Source organism: Anser cygnoides, chromosome 2, assembly GCF_040182565.1.
Source record: "Anser cygnoides isolate HZ-2024a breed goose chromosome 2, Taihu_goose_T2T_genome, whole genome shotgun sequence".
Lineage (NCBI taxonomy): Eukaryota > Metazoa > Chordata > Aves > Anseriformes > Anatidae > Anser > Anser cygnoides.
In genome coordinates, this window is record NC_089874.1 from 32,573,400 (window position 1) to 32,595,598 (window position 22,199).

A 22,199-nucleotide genomic window follows, 5' to 3' on the forward strand; every position below is an offset into this window, starting at 1 on the left:
TTGTAATACTTCACTGAGTTGATGTTTGGGATGAGGTGTGCTCATTTCTTGGCAGGATTACTCTTCAAAACTTTACTTGTTTTTGTCTGTTTTCAGGAATACACTTTTATTGCCTAATACTGAAATTGCTAGTTGGAGGAGCTTGTCTTCTGTCTCTTGTCACATGTAATTTTAGTTTAGCATTCCAACTTTTGTAGGCCTCCTTGCTCACTTCATAAACCTTAACTGCTTCTCAAGTAAAATGCTGCCTTGGATGAACAAGCAGGAGCAAGAGTCTAACCAGCTTCATTCCCTGTTCTTCTCTCCCATCTGCCTCCCTCTCCTAGCCCAACAGCACAGTCAGCTGTGTGAGAAATTCCACTGTGAAAGGGTTAACTCGAGTCCCTGCACTCCCTGCAAATTAACACAGTTCTCTGAATGTAAGAATCAAAAATGCACTCGACGTGTTCTGGTAAGCAAGTCTACTAGAATTCTTCATTACATCTCAAATAAAGAATGGCAACAGTTCAACTGATTGTAGCAGCCCTTCTTTAGGCTCCTGTTTTTAAAGATGGCATAAATATCTGCCAAGACAGGTAATTGCCAACGAAAAGGAAGAAAGTGGGCTGCTTTATTTCCTGGTATTTTCTTTTAGCACTTGGGATTTGGAAGACTCGTGTATTTTAATTTACCAGTGTGCAGAAATTGAAACTAGTCGCTAGAAACAAGCTTGAAATGCCCTCTCTTAGTGAAAGGCTTACCGTTTTTCAGTGATTCCCAATTTTAAGAAATTGTTTCAAAAAGCAAGGCACCAGGGTTAAAACAAGCTCTTTTATCTCTTTTTAAATATGCTACAAGTCTTTAAATATACTCAACAAACATGACGTTTTCCAAGTATCTTATTTTCTTTACACAGAATGTCAAAAGCACTGCAGGAAGTGCCACTATGGAATATAATTGATATGGAAGTCTTCCGAGACTATTTTTGTTGTTACATTTCAAGATAAAGGCTGTTGAGTTTTTATACAAAAAGAAAAAAAAAAAGCCTTTTGCAGTTACTTATAGCTGAAAATTAAGTAGTTTTCTGCTAAAATTTTGACATTTTTCTTGGAATTGCTGACACTAACATTTCATTCTGCAGTCTACTGTCATATTCACCACAGCTAACTTGAGCTCTGAGAGTCTGACCTTAGTTATCTGTAGAGGGGACTCCCTGGGCTTGCCCTGTAGTCAGCAGAGATGTTGGTAAGGATCTACTCCAGACCACGGCAGAGAGAGAGCAGGGCAGTGTCCCACCCTGAATTGTACCCGCTAGGACCTCGCTCCGCTGGTGACACCAGGAATTCTGCATAATAGGGCGCCTTCAGGTGGAGGTAGTCTTTATGAAACTATTATACATATTTCTTTTCTTACCCATCTTTTTCCTTCTTTGGCTAATATCTTGATGCATCAGTTGTTGGAAGTTCTACATCCCACTGCTTCTTGTGAATAGTTCTTGAAAGTTGAGCATGGTGATTAGGACATTCCTTTTTCTACCCCAAAAATACATATATCCCAGTGTGGATGGGGTGAAATACACATACACACAGCCCTGTTGAGAATAAACATCCTGCATCACCTTTGGTCTTTCTAGTGTTAAAATTGTGTTGGGGTGGTGGGGAGAAGATGCTTCAGGTAAAAGTCAAAGCTTTTAAAGACACTGATTCTGATTCTCTGCTCCATTACACATTTTTTCACACTGTTGTAACTCCACAGGGCTTCCTTGTCTCTTCCTTGTCAGTTGATAACAAGTAAGAAGAATGTAAATGGCCTGTGGCATCAGGCCCGTGTAGCAGGCAGTAACACAGTATTGTTTGGTGGCTTTATGGTTACTTGTTGAGAATCACCTGGCTGAGGAGGTTAACTATTATCAACTTCACTATTAACTGTTAGAGTTTTAAGACAGCAATTACCACCAAAAGTCAATATCTGCTGTGTCAACAGTTATTAGTAGAATTGGAGGTAAACTTACTGTTAGCAATATTTATGACAGGAAATACTGCTTGTCTTTATTTAAACGTTGGCTTTTAAATGACACGAAAGATTTTATATTGATTTCTATGTATTCAAGTCTCTAGGAATACTTTAATGTTTATTTTCTCCTGAATTAATGTATGAGTTAAAGTTGAATCTGTTGAATTAGGTCTTCCGGTATTAGATTTATTATTTGAGTGTGTAAAAATTCTTGAAAATCTGTATCTTATCAAACTGAGCTTGATTTCAGTTCTCCATTTTACAAATTGTGGAAGGAAATTTCCATTGTTAGAAAAGTCTCGAGTCTTTCCCTCACAGTTACAGAGAAGAGCTCTTAGAACGAAGAGGTGGGATGCTCAGCAGGAGTAGGAGGTGTAATCAGACTGACTCGCCATGATTTGTAGCCAGTATCTGCAAAATCAACTGCAGGGTTCAGTTTGCAAACACTATTGCAAACCAAACCCTGCAGGGTTTGCACGGCTCTGGTTACTATTATTGCTCCTAGTAAGGCTTATTATCCTGTCACAGAAGCTGTAAGAAAGTCCGTCTCTCCACTTTAAACATGATAAGCCTTTGTCACCTACATTGCAATTAATGTTAAAAATAGCAGAGCGCCTATGATAAGATTGTGACTTGCAGGCAGCAAGCCATTGTCCAAGTGCTGGAGACTTATCTGGAGGGGCAGTGAGCCTGCACAGCACTGTCAGTTCGCTGATTGCCATTTCTCTCGGAGTTTGATGAAATATTCATGTCTTTGCTCTGCTCTCTGCAAGCACTATTGATTTCTTGTATAAACGCAGCTATATTTAGTCTAGACAAATGGAATGTGGATTGCTGCTGAATAAATGGGATGAAAGGCTGGGGCTTTGCCTGTCTGTTTCTCTTGGTCTGGGGCAATTATTTATAATCAAGAGTAGTTTTTGTAAGTTAAAGGTGATTTTTTATAATTTAGCGATTAGTCTCAGAACAAAAGTAAGCACTTAGACACAATCATTCTGTTGGGATAACAGGTTAAGAAGACAAATTATGCTCTGAGGTTTACAATCACAGTTGCTAGGATTAAAAAAGAAAAAAAACACAACAACAACAACAAAAAAACACCTAGCAAATGTTTCCAGAATATTGACAATGAGAGAATATGGTTAGTAAAAGAAATCCGGTGCCTCACATCTTCTTTTTGTAAAAATCTGTTGTAAATTTGTATATTTTATGCCAGTAGGTGTTATTGTGCAGTTAGAGTTCAGTTCTGACTGTTTGCTACAGTTTCGACTTCTGCAGCTTTACTGCTCCTGTTTGCTAGATTTTTTCACTGCTTCCTTTTGGTTTTCTCGCAGAAAACAAATACAGGTGTAACAGAATAAAATGAGAAATATTGTATACAGTCTTATTCCCTGGTCATTTCCTGACATCATGTTTGTTTCCAGTTAACAATCTTATTTTTCTGGTTGAATAGCAGGAATTGCAGTTAATGTGTTTGTATTCCACTGTCCTCTAGTGGATGGAATCAGAACTGCTAAGCACTATCACAGACCTGTGCTGTTTTCCTCTTGTAGAAATGATACTTGCTAGTTTTTTTGTTCTTTTTTTAACAGGTAAAGTTATGCTCTGTCTCATCTCTTAATATGAAAACATGAGCTTTAAAAGTATTATAGTGAAAATCATCAAATCTCTCTCTCTTCTTCTGATTTTTAGTCCCTTCTGTTTAAATCAGGAGATGGAAGCCCACAGTCTTCTTCATTCTTCATTTTAATGCTGGATTAATAATATATACCATTATGGCAGCAAATTGAAATAATCTAACGTGTTTTCATTTTCTTGCAAGACATACATAGAGTACGGTGTCTAATCTACTCCAAGCACAGTGGTGATTTTCCAAAAAGCTGTATTAATCCTTCTCATGTTGTGTGTCCAATATTTTCCTCTAATTTCAGGTGTGTTACTCCTGTGGGTTTGCTACAAATCCAGGTATATTATATGCAATAGCTATCTATCTGTAACACCATCTTTGGATAATCTACATTCTAGCTTTCTCTTTTTAGAAAATCTCTTTCAACCCAGAAAGAACTACAGACCTTCACATCAGGCTGAAGAAGTGCCCAGAGCACTTTGTTGTTAAGCATTCATAGAGTCTGCGAGGTTCTCACTGAATAGTGCTCCTGAAGACTGAGACATGGTTTTAGAAGTGAATTGCTTGTTAATCTATTTAGCAGAATATTAATCCAGGAATATTGTTTCCAGACATTTTCTGGAAAATGATAAAATGGTTTGGAAAATCTCTGGTTGCTAGTAGAAATATTAGAAGTTTGCATACTGTATAGTTTTCATAAATGTTGGCTCTGTACATTGAAGGAGTCTTTGAGTGAAATTGTTCTTTTACCCAGTAGGAATCATCTCTATTCTGCTTCTCCAGTTATATTTAACAGGTATATATTTTGTTGTTTTCCTCCCTCAGTGGATGTGAAGTCGGAGGTTCCCGTGGGATTAGAGCCTATCTCACCATTAGACTTGCGAACCGATCTCAGGATGATGGTTCCCATGGTGGACCCAATTATGCGTGAAAAGCAGCTACAACAGGAGCTACTTCTGATCCAGCAGCAGCAGCAAATTCAGAAACAACTGCTGATTGCAGAGTTTCAGAAACAGCATGAAAACCTGACCCGCCAGCATCAGGCCCAGCTGCAGGAGCACATAAAGGTAGCAACATTTTTAATTTTTCCCTCAGTATATTTGCAAACTGAATATGCTGAGACAGACTCAGCTAAAGGGAGTGTTCCTGTGTCTATGTGATGGAGTGTGAGTGCTTATTCCTTTCTATTTGGGTGATAGAAGTATGTTCAAGCAAAATAACTGCCAGCAAGTTGTTCCCAGCAGATCAAAGTAGTATTATAAGACTCTCCAAACTCACGAAGTCAGTAAATCCACAGAAAATCAGACTACCGATTTCACAATGTTAAATTTTCAGCCAGACTTCAATATGGCTGTCTTTTCAGTGTGAGCAATTTTGAGTATATTAAAAGACTGCTTTTTTCAGCTGCTGTCTGAATTTGTGCCCACAAATCAAATCAATAGACAAGTACATAACATTTGCATTTGTAAAACAGAGGTAGGCCAAGCAAACTTTGTGTTTTCACTCTTCTCTGAGCTGCCTCACATAACGGAAAAAAAAAAAAGATTTATGGGATTGCATATGCAATGGTAGGACTGCTATAATGGATTTTGGCTGTGAATTTATGATCTTGCCTTTCTTTTTATTTATATTTTTTCTTCTGATCTACTTGCCGTTATATTACTGTGCTACGTTTCTGCTGGACAAACCTGACAAATGCAGCTGAGCACAGCAGCCAGGGTTTGGTGACACACTGGCAAAGAGTGTTATGCAGTTTCCATGCATTTTTGCCAAAAGAGAAAGATGAGAAACCACAGCAGCCAGCTGCTACCTGATAGTAGAGTTCATTTTAGTGACAGCTGGTAATGCACTATGCTGCTAAAAAGACAGGAAAGGCAGTTAGGAGGTAAAAAGAAGTGTAAGCACACAGAAAAGCACTAATACTCAGTTATTTAAGAGGTTTATTTTGGCCAGGATTGACCTAGAAAACACTGCAAACTGCACTTTCTCATGTCTTTTTGTTCTGTGCAAGTTACAACAGGAACTCCTAGCCATTAAACAACAGCAAGAACTTCTCGAAAAAGAGCAGAAACTGGAGCAGCAGAGACAAGAGCAGGAACTGGAGAGGCATCGCAGGGAACAGCAGCTTCCTCCCCTCAGAGGCAAAGAAAGAGGTCGAGAAAGTAAGCACCAATGTACCATGAACCCTAATATGAAATTAATATATTCCCTTATGCCTTCTTGCAGCTGTAGTGGACAATGAACAGGGATCTGAAGCAATTCTATTATTGTGTGAAATATGCAACTATAGAGTAGTCAAAGCTGTGCTTGCAGAAAGGCAGAGCCACCTGTTGCACCCACAAAAACACACTGCTCTTTTGTGTGCAGACTTGCAGAACTGGAGGAAAGCACCTTCTTGGCAGACCTGTATATATGCCTCTCAAGTAGATAGCTGTTTTTATGAAATAAGAAGGAATTTGAAAGCCTAAAGCTTCACTTGAGAATTTCTCTCTGAAGAGTGTATTTTGCAATACAGAAATCGCTACCAAACATCACGCCATATAACTGTTTAAGTAATTTGAGCATTGTTTCAAGTATGAAAATATAACAGTGTTTAAGAATATCTTCAGCTGAGACTTCTGAATACTTCTGCCTGAGTTATAAGACCAATATGTGTTCAAACTGCCTTGTGTTTGGTTTTGATACCATTTCATGAAACCCAACAAAGAGTTATTTCTAGCTCATACATATCTATAAGGTAAATGACAGATATAAAGGAGGCTGTTGGAATTTGGTGTTCACTAGAGGGAGACAGATACAAATAATTCTCTTTTGTCAGGTCAGCTTAGAAATCGGGTTGCAAAAATAGATTGTGAAGGTATTTAAAATGAAGCTGCCACAAGGAGATATTGTTATTTGGCCTCCTAGTTGAGCAAAAGATATTAACTAACAGAGACAAAACGAGAAAAGTGTTGTACATAATGCTCAGGGGGATCATATACTCTTGCCTTTTTTTTCTTGGGTGGAAAACTGTATTAGTTCAGCAGCTGTGGGTATACCATAATGTAGACTAGAAATTAAGGTGTCCACGGGCTTCCATTACTTTGGTAAACAATGAATCCCTGAAAGCATTATAATGCTGTCAAACAGAGCTTTCAAAGAATTCTTGTTTAGGTGGCAGTGGTGGTGTTATTTTCACATTCTTTGGGGGAAAGCGAGGGGTACATCTGTTCCTCTGTCTGAAGAAAGCTTTCTTGGTAGAGCATTAGCAATCTGAAGTTGTTCGTTTATCCTCTTCAGTCTGGTCTAGTCGGGTTCCTTGCTCTCTGCAACATTAATAATTTTCAAACCACCAGCCTAATGACCCAGAAAGGCAAGGGTGGAAGAAGCCCCAGGGATCCTATAGGTAGTGTGAAAATCAGCATCCATACAAACAGTTGGACTTTATTTATGCTCATGCGAGAGGATGGGCAGTAGTGTGAACTCCATGGTTCCCTTTAGAGTTTGATTTCTTGCAGCACTTGTGACCCCCAGGCCCATCCCCAGCATATTCTGCTGCTGATCTGCTTAATGAGTAGAGGAGGGAAGAAACATACGAAAAGTGAAGTTAGGATCTGAAACTGAGGGGTAGTAGAGATATTTTATGGGAATGAGGTCACAGGGGGACATGCTCACCAGCTAGCTGTGCTATTGGGTAACCAAATACTTAGAGTATCAGTATTCCCTAGTGCTGCTACTTTCAAAGAAGCATTTTTTTTCTTCCCTTTTTTATCACTGTTTGGGGAAAACTGAAATAATTTTTGTTTCCTTTTTTATGTCGTTTTTACAAAGAATATTATGACTGAGTAAAGAAGCCTGCCCCATGCTGGAAATAGGAATCAGTAGTTTAACCTGACACTGACGTGCCCTGCTGATTTTGCTCTGTTGAGCTAGTGACTGAGAGAGGTCAAAATGCAGTATGTCTTTCTGTTGTGTTGGTCTTTCTGTGATTTTTGTGTCATAAGAGTAGAGTTATCAACTGCAACATGTTTCTGTGGTCCATCTTTCAGACATCACAGGTAGAGGCTCTTGAGTGGCATGAATAAAAAGGCTCATTGCTGGCTCTTTTTGCAGAATTCTGCTCATAATCAAACTGTTCAAAGGGCAGATTTGCTGCACTATTACTATCATTTTACAAAAAGAAAAAACAGTCTTCACTGCTAACTCAAAATGTCCTTTTGTTCCTATCTTTTTAGTTCTGTCATTGGTTTTGGATTTGGAAATTATTAGGAAATGCTCTAAATTCTTTAGATATATCTGGTCTTGGATAAATGGCCTCATCTACCGATGAAAGATTCTTTTATGACTTCACTGGATTTTTGGGTTACGACCAACTTCAGTCTTCTATAGATAAACATTAATCCAAATGTTATCTCATTTTGACTGATTTCCACCAATATTTTTTTAATTCTTTAACACTTTCAGCAGCAAGGATGTGGACTGTTTTTTTTTGTGATATAGTTTTTGTTTTCTTTAAAAATGTAATTTTTAAAGTAAAAACGAGATATGTTTAATTGTGTGTCATAGGGGCAGTGGCCAGTACAGAAGTGAAGCAGAAACTTCAAGAGTTCCTGTTGAGTAAATCGGCAACAAAAGACTCTCCAGCAAATGGGAAGAATCATTCCATGAGCCGCCACCCCAAGCTCTGGTACACGTATGTTCAGTGTTAGGCTGGTTCCTTCCCATATTGAGGTGCCCACTTAAACTAGTCAGAAAGATCCTCCAGCAGGGATGCTGAGAGTTTAACTCCAGAACAAGATGAAAATTCAGCCAAGAAATTAGCAAAAAGTTTGATATATCTTGTTGAACTGAAGAGTACTCAGTGGGCAGTGATAATATGAGAGCTATACAGAACACAAATGATTTGTGTTCAGAAATTTGTGTTCAGAAATTTGTATAAACCTTTTATTTCAACTGCTTCATCTCTTGATGCCATCACAGATTTTCCAATTACACTTGATATTTTCCCAAGTCTCTTCAATTTTTGCACTTAGAACAATTTGTATTTGATCTACTTGGATTTTGAATCAATGACAAAACTTGTTTCTTCATGAAGAGATGGTTTCCCAGTGAAGTTATTTGTCTGATGTAAGTAAGTCACAAGGATTTTGAGAAGGATAGTGTTTTTTTTAACTTTTCTAACTCTGATGGATTTCAGTGTCCAAAACTACATATTCTGACAATGGCTTAGCATTGATAAGAATCTGCTTAGGCAACTGAAACAAGTGATTTTGTTGGGTCCTGTAATGCATATACTACTATTCTAAGAGTTATTTTTTTCTTTATTTTTAACTAATTAATTCCTTTCTAACTTCCTCATTACAACAGACACATTCTTATAAGTCATTAAATAAAATAATAATAAAAAATATCTGACTGCATTTCCAAAAGATTTCAACATTATCCCCAAACTGGCCTTCAGCAGGACACACAGAAATGCATATAGCACATTAGAATTTTATCTTGTACTTGTTCTTTTTAAAAAGAATTACTGAAGGCCTGCCCTTGGAATTCCCATTTGGAGCTAATCAGAACATTGTAGTAACATGATTTAATACACAGTTACATTGTTTCTGGTAGAGATAGAATAAATAATTTCTTCCAAGTAATGCGAAAATTCTCCTGAGTAAGATTTCTGGACTAATAGTCTGAGCTTAGTTCTGAGTCTTCAGATGGGTAAGAACTAGAAGCTCTGCAGAGGGATCTCTTCTGCTACACTAGGGAAAGTAGTGCCACATTTCATTAGTGCCTCTCTTCGACAGAGACATAGTATTACTGGATTAGCCACATTACATTGAAAACAAAGGGAGAGGCACTGTAAGAGGCCAAGTAAAATGATGTTTAGATAAATACAAAGTATGAAAGTTTTCCTCCTTTCCCCCCTCTCCCTCTAAATAAAAATATCAACCAAAAATAAAAACCTGTCTCTAGGCCAAATGATGCAATTTCTTTGCAATTTGCTGTTTCCACATTCAGAAAGATCTGCCCACACTATTTCCTTCATTCAGCAGTTGTCAGCAAGTGTTCTTCAGTTTGGAGCTTCTCTGCTGATGTGAGTGCTATGTGCTGCAGTGGTGTACTCAGAAAACTTCCAAAATTAAATTAAATGCAAGGATTTAGCTTCCCTGTCTCCTCTTGTCTAAATAGTTTGCATTTTTTTTCAACAGATAGAGTAACTCAATATTTTTTTCAGTTTTATATACCAACAGCACCTCCCACCCTCACACACACACACACCCCACCCTGAAAATCCACCCACGTTTTGTTAGAAAAGGCTGGGTCAATACACATCTATTTGTACGTAATAAACAAGACTTAAATGGCTTGTGCTGCGCTTCAGATGGTTCATATTAAAATGCAACAATCTAAAATGGTCAATTCCCCAAACTGGTGACAGATCCTGTCTGTAGGTCAACATGACTCTTATCCTATGTGACTTTTATAATGAGTGCAAAAAGCACATTCTTGGGAATCCCGAGGAGTTCCATAACTTACTGTAAAAGTGAAATTGGTTACATGAGCCTGTGGTTTGTGCACACTTAGAGGAACAAGAACATAAACACAGCTGAGACATGTGTACAACATGTGTAGATAGTTACTGCTGGTCACCTCAGCGACTGCTAATTTGTGACCTCTCTGTGTCTGCTGCAGGGCTGCCCACCATACCTCACTGGATCAAAGCTCTCCACCCCTGAGTGGGGCCTCGCCACCGTACAAATACACTTTACCAGGAGCACAGGATGCCAAGGATGATTTTCCACTCCGTAAAACGGGTGAGTTAGAGTAGTTTATTCGATCCTCTTACCCAGTAATTCTCCCACCTTCTATTTTAACCAGGCTACCCATCAGCAAGGCATATATCATAATCCACAAAACCTGTTCAGGATGATACTAAGGGTAAGTTCAAAGATCCTGGCTGTATCTTTACAAGGTTGGATTGACCACACGGTATCAAGAGTCAGTATTTCCCGACGCTAACACCTAGTGCAAGCTTCAGTCCTGATAAGCTTAGTTTCTAATCAAACCATCATTTCACTGATCTTTATGATATTATTTTCTTTATCTCAGTATAACTTCTGGGTTTAATAACTCTGTCTCTCTTTTGCATGGTAGATACAGTGTCTGTCTTCAGAGGGTATGCTGCCTTTAGACAAAGTTTTTCAGGACATTGTGAGGGGAATTCATGGAAAGAGGTGGAATTGGAATAATATGATATTTTGTGACCTTAATTGCCAAAGTTTATACGCGTATCTACATACACACACACATACATGCACACATTTTTATGTGTTTTTTACACATAGCAATGTATAATAATTTACAATAGAATGTTCATTTGAACATTTCAGAATGTTTCAAAGGATTTAGCAAATGAACCGTTTTTCTTGACAGCAGGTGAACTGTAGACTTGTCTTTTTCTGCATCATAAAGCTAGAAGGATGATGGTGGAGTCCATGTGGCTGTTGCCTCAGGTCCTTGGTGCAGTGACCGGTATCCAGGAATGCAGGGAGACACTAAGAGGGGAAAAAAGAGAAAGAAAAGAAAACATTAGATCGCTTATTGCATGAGTCTGCTGTTGAGTGATATAGTTACATTCGGAGGGAAAGTCTGACCCCCTACTGTGCTAACAGCCTTTGAATGTGATTTAGCCACTGGGAGATTGAAAACTCACTGCAAAACTGGTATTGACTTGAAAAGAAGCGGCATTTGGAAGCAGTGTGCATTCAGAAAGAAAACCCAGTCTGCATCTAATACTTTGGGGCAGACTCTCGAAGCTCATGTTATACCCCCAAATATTTTCAAAAGAATGAAAGAATGAAAAGCAAAGTGCTAATTTATTCTGGGTGAATTATTTAACAATATGTGGTAATATAACAAGATTCTATAAAAATCTGATTCAGGCAATTTGGTCACAATAAGCCCTTATATGTCTCTCTGCTTAATACTGCTGTACTACATATAAGTTCTGTGCCAATAGGCAATACATTTTCATTTTTTAAGCAAAACAATACACTCTACATCTTTTAAATGCTGTGAATTTATCTACATGTTTTTGAAATGCGTTTTAATTTTTTTCCATGTTTATATATCTTAAATGTTATGATTGATATTTATGATGTGTCAGACTGTTGATCTGTAAAACAAAACATTTTCAAACATTGTAATAGTAAAGTTCTCGTGCAGCTGCTAATACTTTTATATCTCTGTGGGGGTTTCAAAATATTCCTTAATTCAATTCCCATTGTCTGCGTAAGAGGACTATAATATAATTAAATCCAGATGTTTTCTATATGTTATTCCAAATATTTGGGCATGCAATGCATCAGTTGCAAAATTGGACAAAGGACTTGATGACTCTCTGAAAAGATATCTACAGAATAAATAGACAAATACTAATATAATCATTAGCATAACCATTTTTATGACATTTACATAGTAAATTTGATAAGCAAATAGAAATGTAGTGTCCAGCATATTGTACGTTAGTGAGGGTAGGTGTTTGATAGCTCTCTGCATCCATGAAAGTAGCAACTGTTAAATATCCTGTTTACAAGTTCAGTCTCTCTCTATCCTGGAGTTGTAATTCCAGCCTTCAGCAACATCCCCGCAAATGTTCCAATGATTGTTCATCAGGTTGAGAGTAAAAGCAACAGGAACCAGATTGACACAAATCAAATGACCCTAATCTTATCTGAGTGGTTATAGGGCCATCCTCCAGGCAGAGGGGACATTCTGGAGCCTGTGTCATCCTCATGGGACCTTACCAGACAAAGATGTCCCACGGACACTCATGTATATGGACAGGCTATAAGCCTGCAGAAATCTGACCTTTGCCACAAGGGGTGAACCTCTTTTCCTTTCCTTTGGGCTATGAACGCTTATTGCCACTGGCTCCTGGTAAACCCTCTGTGGTGCTGAACCTGCATGAAGTCAGTGATTCATGTGAAAGTAAACCTTACATTCTTTTCACTCTTTGGAAAGGAATACACATTTTAGGCTTTCATCACAGGCTTGGTTTACTTCTCAATTTTATTTTCCATAAGCATAATATAGAAAATAGAGGTATCTTTCTCTTCTCCAACTTTGATGTAATGCCCTTGGAAGATAATTCTGATTGGATTGATTGCTCTAAGATCAGATTAATGAGAAGCAAAGCTGAATGATTCTTTCCTGACATCCTGATGTGTTATTCACTACCAGGGGAACACTGAGTCTCACACAGGCATTGCAAATCCTCAGACTTTCTTGCTTAATTACTCAGTAATCTATGTAACCTTGGCTTAACTAGTCCAGAAGTGGCAGCTCCTTAAAAATCTTTTTGAAATAGATGCAGATAGACCATGGTTAAGAGGAAAATGTTCTGTCCAGTGTTTATTCTTCTAGCATCTAGATTAATAGGACACATAGGTAACTAGGGAAGTGCTTAACAATCTTGCTGTCTATGTTTACAGTGAGGTACCAGAGTTACCATCCTAGTGCAGTGGCTGTGGTTACCCGGTACCTCTCAGCCATGTGTATTATTCCTCTCCTTACAAGATGCAGCAGAACTTGTCAGCAGCAGGCTTCACAGAGCTTCGCTGCATGGAGAACTGGGGCTGTCCTAGGGGCTTGAGGCCAGGATATGCAGCTTTGCACAGCTGCAGTCAGATGCACTGTGCTGACAGACTTTCAAAAAGAGCAGAGCAAGGGGAGCTATTGCTTTATTGAACAGATAAATACACTATAAGGAGAAGCTACCTATCTGTTACTGAGAGCAGAATTTGGCTCAAGTAGTGTAAGAGCAAAGTTTTAAAATGCCCAGGACTTCACCATGGATACCTGTTGTAACATGTGAGTTTTCTGCAAAGCACCCAAAAGCCTGAACAGCACATGGCTCATTAACTTTCAATGAGACTAATGTGTCTAAATTACCCAGATGGGTTTGAAAATTCCTCCCAGCTACTGAACACTTTTGAAATTCATACTGACTGCTATAAGAGCTCTAATGGGAGCTGTGCACTATTGAAAACCTGATCATTTAATATAGGGAACTTTTGATTGCTGATCTCCATCATTCAATTGTGTATCTATCTGGGAAAATATTATCTACTTGAAGAGGTTACTGTAAAGCTAGCAAAACTTTTATTTATTTATTTATTTATATATTTTTAACTTTGTTGAAACAAATGCAGAAATCCTGGCAAGTGGCCATAACGTTTGCATTTTCTTCAGTCTGTAACATTTCATTTTCTGTGTGCAAGTGTTGATGCAAACCAGCAAAGGCCAGTAAATTCCAATAAAGGTTAGTTCCCTAACCAAAGATGCATGCTTTTCTAAAATGTTGCTAGTGGTAGAATTTCTGTATTTTGCCTCATATTTTGTCTCTTGTTGGAATAAATTTCCAGGGACATCAGCATATAAAGTATGAACTGTTTTTTTTTTTTTTTCTTTCATGAGTTTAGTACAATCATGAATGGGAATGGGAATCACTATTTCTATTTGTTTTGGTTTTATGCCAGTTGAATCTTTCTTTGCTCATGGACCTTGTAAGCTTACATCTTGCATTTTGCTCAGGGATCTGAGGAACACTCACAATAGCACTATTTGAGAAGATGTTTGTGGCTCACTTTCCAAAAATTGGAAGCATGCTCAATGGAAATGTAGAACTTTTTAATTTTTTTTTTAAATAGCAAATAGTACAAAGTTCTAGCTTGGAGGGGGAAAATTAAGTAATTTCATACAGGAAAGAAGAGGAGATGAAGGATTGCTTAACATTGTGATGAAAGGGAGGAAGAAGGCTATGCTGCACAGTCATGAAGATCACTTTGTAAAAACCACATTAGGTTAACCTGATTAGGCAGCAGAATAACAGCATAGCTGTGTAATAAGAGTGAAAGATTCCTGAATGGGAACTCGGTACATGTAGGTTTTTGTTTTGTTTAGTTTAGTTTTGTTTTGTTTCAAAGAAGAAATTAATTCGAATATTTCCTTACCATCATTCTTTCTGCACTTAGTGACTCAGTAATTTACTGGAGCAGTTGAAACGGAGAAGAAAAACATTTCATGTGTGAAAGTTTTTCTCCTCTTCCCTTTCATGCCACCAAATTTCATTTCTGTTTGCATTTTCTAGGAAAACACTCTCCTGTGAAGTAAGATCATATGAAAAAGCTGGATTTCTTTTGGTCTCCAATATAAAAAAATAGGCTTAGAGGATCACAAACCCTCAATTATCATGTCTGCCAAAATGAAGAAGTCAAGCTCAGTAGAGAGAGTCATTATTTTTCTTTGAGTTTATGAGCAAGCACAACAAATGGGAGAGGCACTTTCTCTATTGAAGCAGGGAAAGAAGGCAAACATGATATAATGTTCCTCATTTTATTCTGCTTTTCAGAGATGCTAAGCATTCCTGTTTCCTGCAGTCCTTGGTTTCCTTAGTTAATGAGCAGTCTTGACAAATTTGGTCTAGATGATTTGACTGAAGAAAATCACCAGCACTTACCACAGTGTAAGAAACAAAAAAGAGGTATCCTGATTGTCAGCCCTTCTTTTTTTGACTTCTGTTCCCATATAATTCACTAAATTCACTATCAATAAGTTGTGAGGGCATAATCAGTAGTAAGCAAAGCAACTTTCACTTGTAGTTCAAGAGTGAATTTGAAGTAAACAGTTGCTAGCAGCTTCTTCTGGATTCGTATAGTGGGTGGGCCAAAGTTGAGATAAGCCCTTGGAAGCCAACAGCTCTAAGGAAATGTAATACTGTTGTAGCTACCGTGCTCTGCTGCAGCCATTGTTCTAGGTCCCTCAAGGTTCTGTAGCTTTGTACAGTGGGGGTGAGAAGCAATGCTGTGTCACTTCGGCTTGAATGAGAGGGAAAATATTCTGAGATAGCTTAAAACGAAATACAGATGAATGGTAGGGTAGGTTGAATGACACTGTCAGAGAATAAAGAGCTTGCATTGGTGTGCTTTGGTATGCCCGCCAAGGCCTGAACCAGGATTCAACAGGAGTCATCTCTACGATGATTCCCATAAAGACCATCACCGTCGTTCCGTTAGCACAAGTTGGTTCCTCTAGGATACTTCATTTAACGCTTAGTTTTAATTGCAGGAAAACAAGGTGTTGCACATTGGTGATTATTCTTACTCAATTTCAAGATGGCCTGGATAAAGATTTTTCATTGTGTTTTTGTTTTAGCGCAAATCCCGCTACTTGTATATATGTCGCCTTCTCCCTTGCTACTAATTGCTCTGTTGTGCTAAATACTGAATTTTCTTGATGGCTTATCTAATTATGCAGTCCTGCTCTAAATGCTGTCCTAATTCTTCTTTTGCTGCTCGATGTGTAGCCAAAATTGAATTGCAAAGTTCTGCTTCATGTGTTTACCTAAAGATTTTCTTACACAAACTATGTATGTTTTCAGAAACACTTTATAAATCAGCATTAACAAGTAGCTTGCATAATTTTTTTGGTAAGTAGGTAATCCAATACTAGACACCTTTTTTACTTTTGAACCTAATGGAAACATAGCTTAAATAAAAAAGCAGTCCTAAAATCTGAAGGATTTTAAGAGCACAGTGTCCATTGAAAATGAAGTGGAATTATTTTAATGGTATTTGAAAGTCTCTTCCTTCTGGATAAATAAGTTACAAAATATTATATATAAAATTTGAAGCACTTTGAAGTCAGTAGCAAACAGTCCTGTTTGATTTGTGTGGAACAAAGTTTTTTCTTCTACTGTGTCTAGGGCAGGGACAGTTGAAAACTTTCAGAAAAATAAACAAGAACATCTAAAAGATGGCAAAAAGAGAAACAGAGAGAGAAGCGAAAAGTGGAAATCACATGGTATCATATCATCCAAAATAGAATACGCTGGTTAGTAAAGATTGCACTTCTCCAAACTCCTGCAAAACATAGTTTCACTGAAAAATCTGTTCAAACCCACAATTCTAATTAAAGGTTTTAGCTGCCAAATAACATGTTCTGGCTAAAGCCAAGTAAGTATTACAGAGCCATTCATGAACAACGGCATAAGCTTTGTACTTTGCTTTTGATTTTCTCATGGGAAAGTAATATAAATGAGAGTGATACCTCCCTGTTGGCTTTAACTGTTAGAAATGCAAAGCATGCTGAAATTGTACATAATTCTCTTCCAAAGGAAAGGAAATAGCATTTCAATGGTTTTCCTCAGTGTCTCGTTGAGTTATGATGGTGCACAATTATTCCTGTTAAATTACTCTACCAGATGGAAGGTTACATTGTATATTTAGCTAATTAAGTTGTAGGGGACTCGAATTATATCCCAGAGCATAAAGAACCTATCTAAAAGTAAACTTGCTTTAAGTCAGTTTCGTTGTTAAGGTGCAATATCAATGTCTAATTAAGATTTTAAACAGGTGGGGTGTTTTTTGGAGACATGCTTTCACAAAGTCAGCCTTGCCTGCAGAAGTTAGACAAACATGCTTTTAAACTCCAGACAACTTTTGGGCCAAATTTAGCTCCATTTGCCTTCAGTGTAGTTGTGCCTTCCTCCCTTTGAGCTGAATGTGGCCAGAGTTTTCATCTGTTAGGAAAACAAGATGCACTGCCTTTTGGTGCTCTCATTTTCTTGGCATCCAGTACTGTTGTAGCAGAGTCCCTCTGCAGATACTCTGCTTTGCCTTTGAACAACCCTCAACAGTATGCTTCAGCAATCTAGTCCTGTCTCACTCTTATCTATGGATGAAATTGGTACCCTCTCAAAATGGGGGAGAAAGTGATGGGGTTTAATTTCTGAAGGCTGACAAAATATTATGTTACACTCTCTACCTGCCATCAATGAGCTATCACTGCTGGATATTTTCATAGATTTAAATCTGTGGGATTTAATCACCCTATTAACTAATTCTTCCTTTTTTTTTTCCTTTTTTTTTTTTTTTTTTTAATGGGACCTGGGGAACAACTTAGTAGGGAACATAATTATTCTATAAGAAATAAATCATGCATCTAGTATCTAGGGGTCAAACTGTGGTCCTGTAAAAGTCTGGACCGTTACACTTAGGGGATTATCTCTGACACTTCTTCACTGGAGAAAGTAATTTTTGCTTTGGAAAAATTAGTGGTTTGATGGATGTCAGAGGAGGATTTAGGATGAAGAGTGGAATTTGCAATATTTGGAGGTGTATATGGTCAGAAGTGGGGGCAAGAATAATCAACTGGATTTGATAATCCCAATAATCAAGACCCAACCAGCAGGACTGCTGGTCATACATAACTAAATCTGGATATTCAAATGAGGGATGCCCTCTATGAAGTGACGTGCTTCACCTTCTTCTTTCTCCTCTACAATTCCTGAGAACTAAGATTCAGTTAGGCTCCCATAATTGTTATTAAAGTGCAAACAAATTACAGAATTTGAAGATGGACAGCAAAAATGAGAATTGATTTTAAATTATCGTTGTTCTTTAGTCTATATTCCAAGGCAATATAGTATTATTTACTTTTTAATCCCCTATTTATTATTGCAAAAGGAATATTATTTCATATGAAGAAGATTAAGAAGGACCTGACACAGCAATAAACCATGGTTTCAGCATTTTTAACATGTAATGTGGACTTAGGAGAGACAATGAAACCTATGGAGTCATTGAAACAGTTATATAACCCACATTGGTGCAAATGCAAGGAGATGTTGTTCATGTGCCAATGAACATAAATTATTAAGAATTCTGTCAACTGTTCAGTTCTTTTGCCTCACAGATTACATGCAGAACAGATATCAATAGGAAATACATCATATTGTTCAGCCTTTCATGAAAAATATAAATCTCTCTAATTCTGGCTAAATGCATGTAGCGCTAAGTAATTCCTACATCTAACTCAATAAAGCATTACTAGAAAGATAATTCTTGTTTGTATGGATAATAAAACAGCAATTTTATGTTTCCATACATACTACAGTGAATAAGAAGGAAAAGTTAGATATTCAGAATGGCTTCAGGGTATATTGCATTTTTGAACCTTCTTTAGGAAATCAATGAAAAATTGCTAATCTTGTTAAATTGGCTTCCTTAGCCTGAAGAGAGCTGAAAAGCCAAGAGATCCCCTCTAATCTAATTAGCTGTTTTACCATGTGTTTCACTGAACCTGTTTTTTTATTTGGGGAATGGATATTTACCTTAGTCTGAATAAATAAAGTGTTCTACCTTTTACAAAAGTTAAATAAAGCAAAGGACTAAAGGGTTTCACATATGACCAACATTCCCCTTAAAGCAAATGGTTGTACGGGAAACAGTTTCTGTATAGGCTGAAAACACATTAGGTGATGCAAGCCAGAAAAACAAAGTGTCTCCATCCTATACCTTTGTATCTGGTGCACCCGCCTGGTTGGGACCACCCAGTGGTCAGGTCCATGTAGTTCTTGGAAGAGCTTTAGAGGGGTTATGTAAATGGCTTTTTGTCTCATGAATCTAATTTAAAGCTCTTTCAGAAATGTGTTTTTAAATGACCAAAATTTAAAAGCCATTGAGTCTAGAGAGCTATACTACAGACTGGTATCTCACAATCTGTCAGCTAGTGGAGAAGAATGTCCTATGTGTTTATTGTCTGGTATTGTTTTGTACTGGAATGTGGCTTCCTACAGCAGAAGTCAGTCAGTCATGTAGAAAACAAAAAGTCACTGCTCATCTTGCCTATGTCTAATATATTCAGCTATGTGGAGGTGGTTGAAACAGTCCGTGGCTGCCTACAGGAAGCCAGAGCACAGGTCTGAAACTCCATGCAGAACAGAGAATATTTACATGTCTGCTAGAACCGCCTGGTGCAGGGGAAAGGCTGCGAGACCGTCAGGGCTCTCAGAAGGACAAACTTATTCACAGCTCTCCACAGAGCAGCTAGGGAAGATGGAAGCAATTTTGGTCCCTCACCTGTGTTCTCTCCCTCTCCAGCTTTCTGTCTGAAATTGCTTGCATTCATAGTTCTGGTGAGGAAGCCCAGACTCATTTCCTCATTTAGCCTTTCTGATGTCATGAAAAGTTTCTTGTGCCTTTCACAGTGCCTACATCACTGATGGGGAAACTGAGGAATTTCTCCCTAACCCACTACTCTCAGACTAAGATCTTAGGAACTTATGTATGCCTCTTTTGGCTGTTCTCCTTGCTGCAGTAGTGAGGGGGATCTGACTTCTTCCTTGATTTCCAGGTCCTGGCACAACACAGAAAGGCAGGCTGCTTTGTTATTGGTGTGTATTACCATGGTGAAGGGGAGCCCATAGCATGGACAAGGAATCCATTCTGTTATGCAGTGAACCCACAAAATAAAGATACCTTTACAGTATGTTTTATCCCATTCGGCTCCTCCTGGTTAAAAGGAAATCACCACAGAGACCTCAAATTTATTTCATTATTCACAATCAGCATCTTCTAGAAAATTCTCATTTGTCTCAGTGCTAGAAAGAATCTTGACAAAGGTTAAGCCACTGGTATGCTGGCAATGCCACCATCAGGCTAACAAGTATCATCTCATTATTTTCTCTTGTACCTCCAAAGATCTATACCCATACACAATCCACTTTTTTTTCTGTAATTTACACTTTAAGTTTTCTCAGGCACAGACTTGTCATGGTTGTGTGTTGTAAAGCACATAATGTTTATGTGTGCGTGGGTCTCTAATAGAATAGCATAAAGAAAAAGGGGAAGGGGAAGGGGAAGGGGAAGGGAAGGGAAGGGAAGGGAAGGGAAGGGAAGGGAAGGGAAGGGAAGGGAAGGGAAGGGAAGGGAAGGGAAGGGAAGGGAAGGGAAGGGAAGGGAAGGGAAGGGAAGAGAAAAGATTTCTTGACTGTATTCCTTTATTGGCACTTGGTAGGTATAAGGCAGGAAAAAACAAGGGATAACTCCTGCATGGAGTACAGCATAGAATGTATTCGAATCAATTTAATATGTGACCCTTCACACCTTAAAAAAACGATAACTAAAGATACAGAGGATACCAGTGAAGAGCTAGAATTACTTCAAAATCATGAAATATTTGTTTCATAGTTGTTTCTGTTGACTTAAATACTTTAGAGAAGTCCATGTTGTTGTTTCCAAATGATCTTAGTGATAACAGTTGGAGCCTGGGCAATAGGGAACAATTCATCTTTCTCAAGTAAAATGGGAATTTTGCCGCTGCTGCATGTGCTGTGGTTGAACTCTTTGTAGCCAAATTTAGTATCATTTACCTCGACTGCCCCACAGCTTTTTCAAGCCAGCCTACCAGCTAAGAAAAGGAAATGCTTTCACTTTAGAGCCTTTGGAAGCCTGGACAAAAGCTCACTTTCTGTTCTTCAGGTTTCCTATATATGGCTTTCAACTGGAGATGAGGACCTGCTCACTATACACCCTCTCCCATCCCCCATTTCCTGCCTGGGTTCATTAAATGCTGATTTGAAGTTGGCACACGCTTTTCTGATACAAAAGTAGTACTGTGTTCCTGGAACCATCAGAAAGTAGCATGTTATTATCTTTCACATTCCCTTCATATATATATATGTACTCTCCCCAAGCATAGAAAGGATTTTTATCACTTGTTCTTGAATATGTGTGTGTTTAATTAAGCAAACAAACAAAAAAAACAACAACAAAAAATACAATGGTGAAGCAAAGCCTTGTTAAAAAAGAAAACCTCAGCTTGTCTGGGAGCACCCTAGCCCCAGGCTGTATTCTTTAATGCTAGTATCTGCAAATTGCTAATATTAAGCAAAGTGCAGTATATGACACAATGACTACACTGAATCATTTTCATATCTCTCATGCTTGTGTTTCAATATCATATTACTCAGGAGAGATTAGTTTTCTTTCACCTGAGCAATGATGATTGTTGTAATCAAATTAGCATGTGGCCATATAGGAGCCTGTATATTTTCCTTTTTAACAAAACAGTTAGTTACTTCTTTTCTGCTATTTCAAGACACCATAAAAGACGACAAAAATCATGAAGATGCTATCTTTCATCTTCACCTAGGAAGAATTATCAAAATTATCAGTTCCATAGAGATAACTACAAGCCATGCATGACAAGGAGTTAGATAATTGATCCTTGTGTTGCCTATATCTTCTGTTGCTGTTTGATTCTTTCTGTATCTTTCATAGCTGTTGTCCACTTAAAGTCATTTAAAGAGGAGTATCAATTCATTACTAGCACTAAAAAGAGATGTTAAGCCATGTAATAGTGAAGAGACTCTGAGCAAGCCATATTACTGTCACATCTTATTATTCAAAATTATGCTACAGAGTTGCATAAACAAAGTCATTCTCAGGCTTGTCTTTCTTGAAATCCACTTGAGTGAATCACTCAAATGGATATCAGCTGATTCCCATCAAGATCAATGACATGGGCTTTGGTGACCTTCAGAGAAAATCACGGTATTGTTTTGTTTGCTTTCCTACAAAATACTTTCAATTAATATATTTTTCCTTTCCCAAAGTGGGAACAAATTATTAGTTGTCCCAAAGTGCTAAATGTAGTAGAAGTGCAAAGATTTGCAGACTGAAGAGGTTAGGCTAATAATGACCAATTAGACCTACATCAGATGTATACTGGCTTTTAGCAGGACTTTAGATGAGTAGCC

At 37.9% G+C, this 22,199-nt stretch overlaps 1 protein-coding gene across 18 annotated transcripts in view; it reads left to right on the forward strand.

The window, feature by feature from the left end:
• Window positions 1–22,199, forward strand: part of HDAC9 (histone deacetylase 9) — a 480,254-nt gene that overhangs the window by 240,721 nt on the left and 217,334 nt on the right. For 14 of the 18 annotated variants that reach the window (XM_048068356.2, XM_048068353.2, XM_013171797.3 and 11 more), the window contains 4 exons: window positions 4,445–4,686; window positions 5,631–5,781; window positions 8,165–8,291; window positions 10,289–10,410. In XM_048068356.2, coding sequence (XP_047924313.1) covers window positions 4,445–4,686; window positions 5,631–5,781; window positions 8,165–8,291; window positions 10,289–10,410 — 642 coding nt within the window. The remainder of the gene's footprint in view (window positions 1–4,444; window positions 4,687–5,630; window positions 5,782–8,164; window positions 8,292–10,288; window positions 10,411–22,199) is intronic. The other 4 variants (XM_048068350.2, XM_013171808.3, XM_048068349.2 and 1 more) reach the window with 3 other exon arrangements.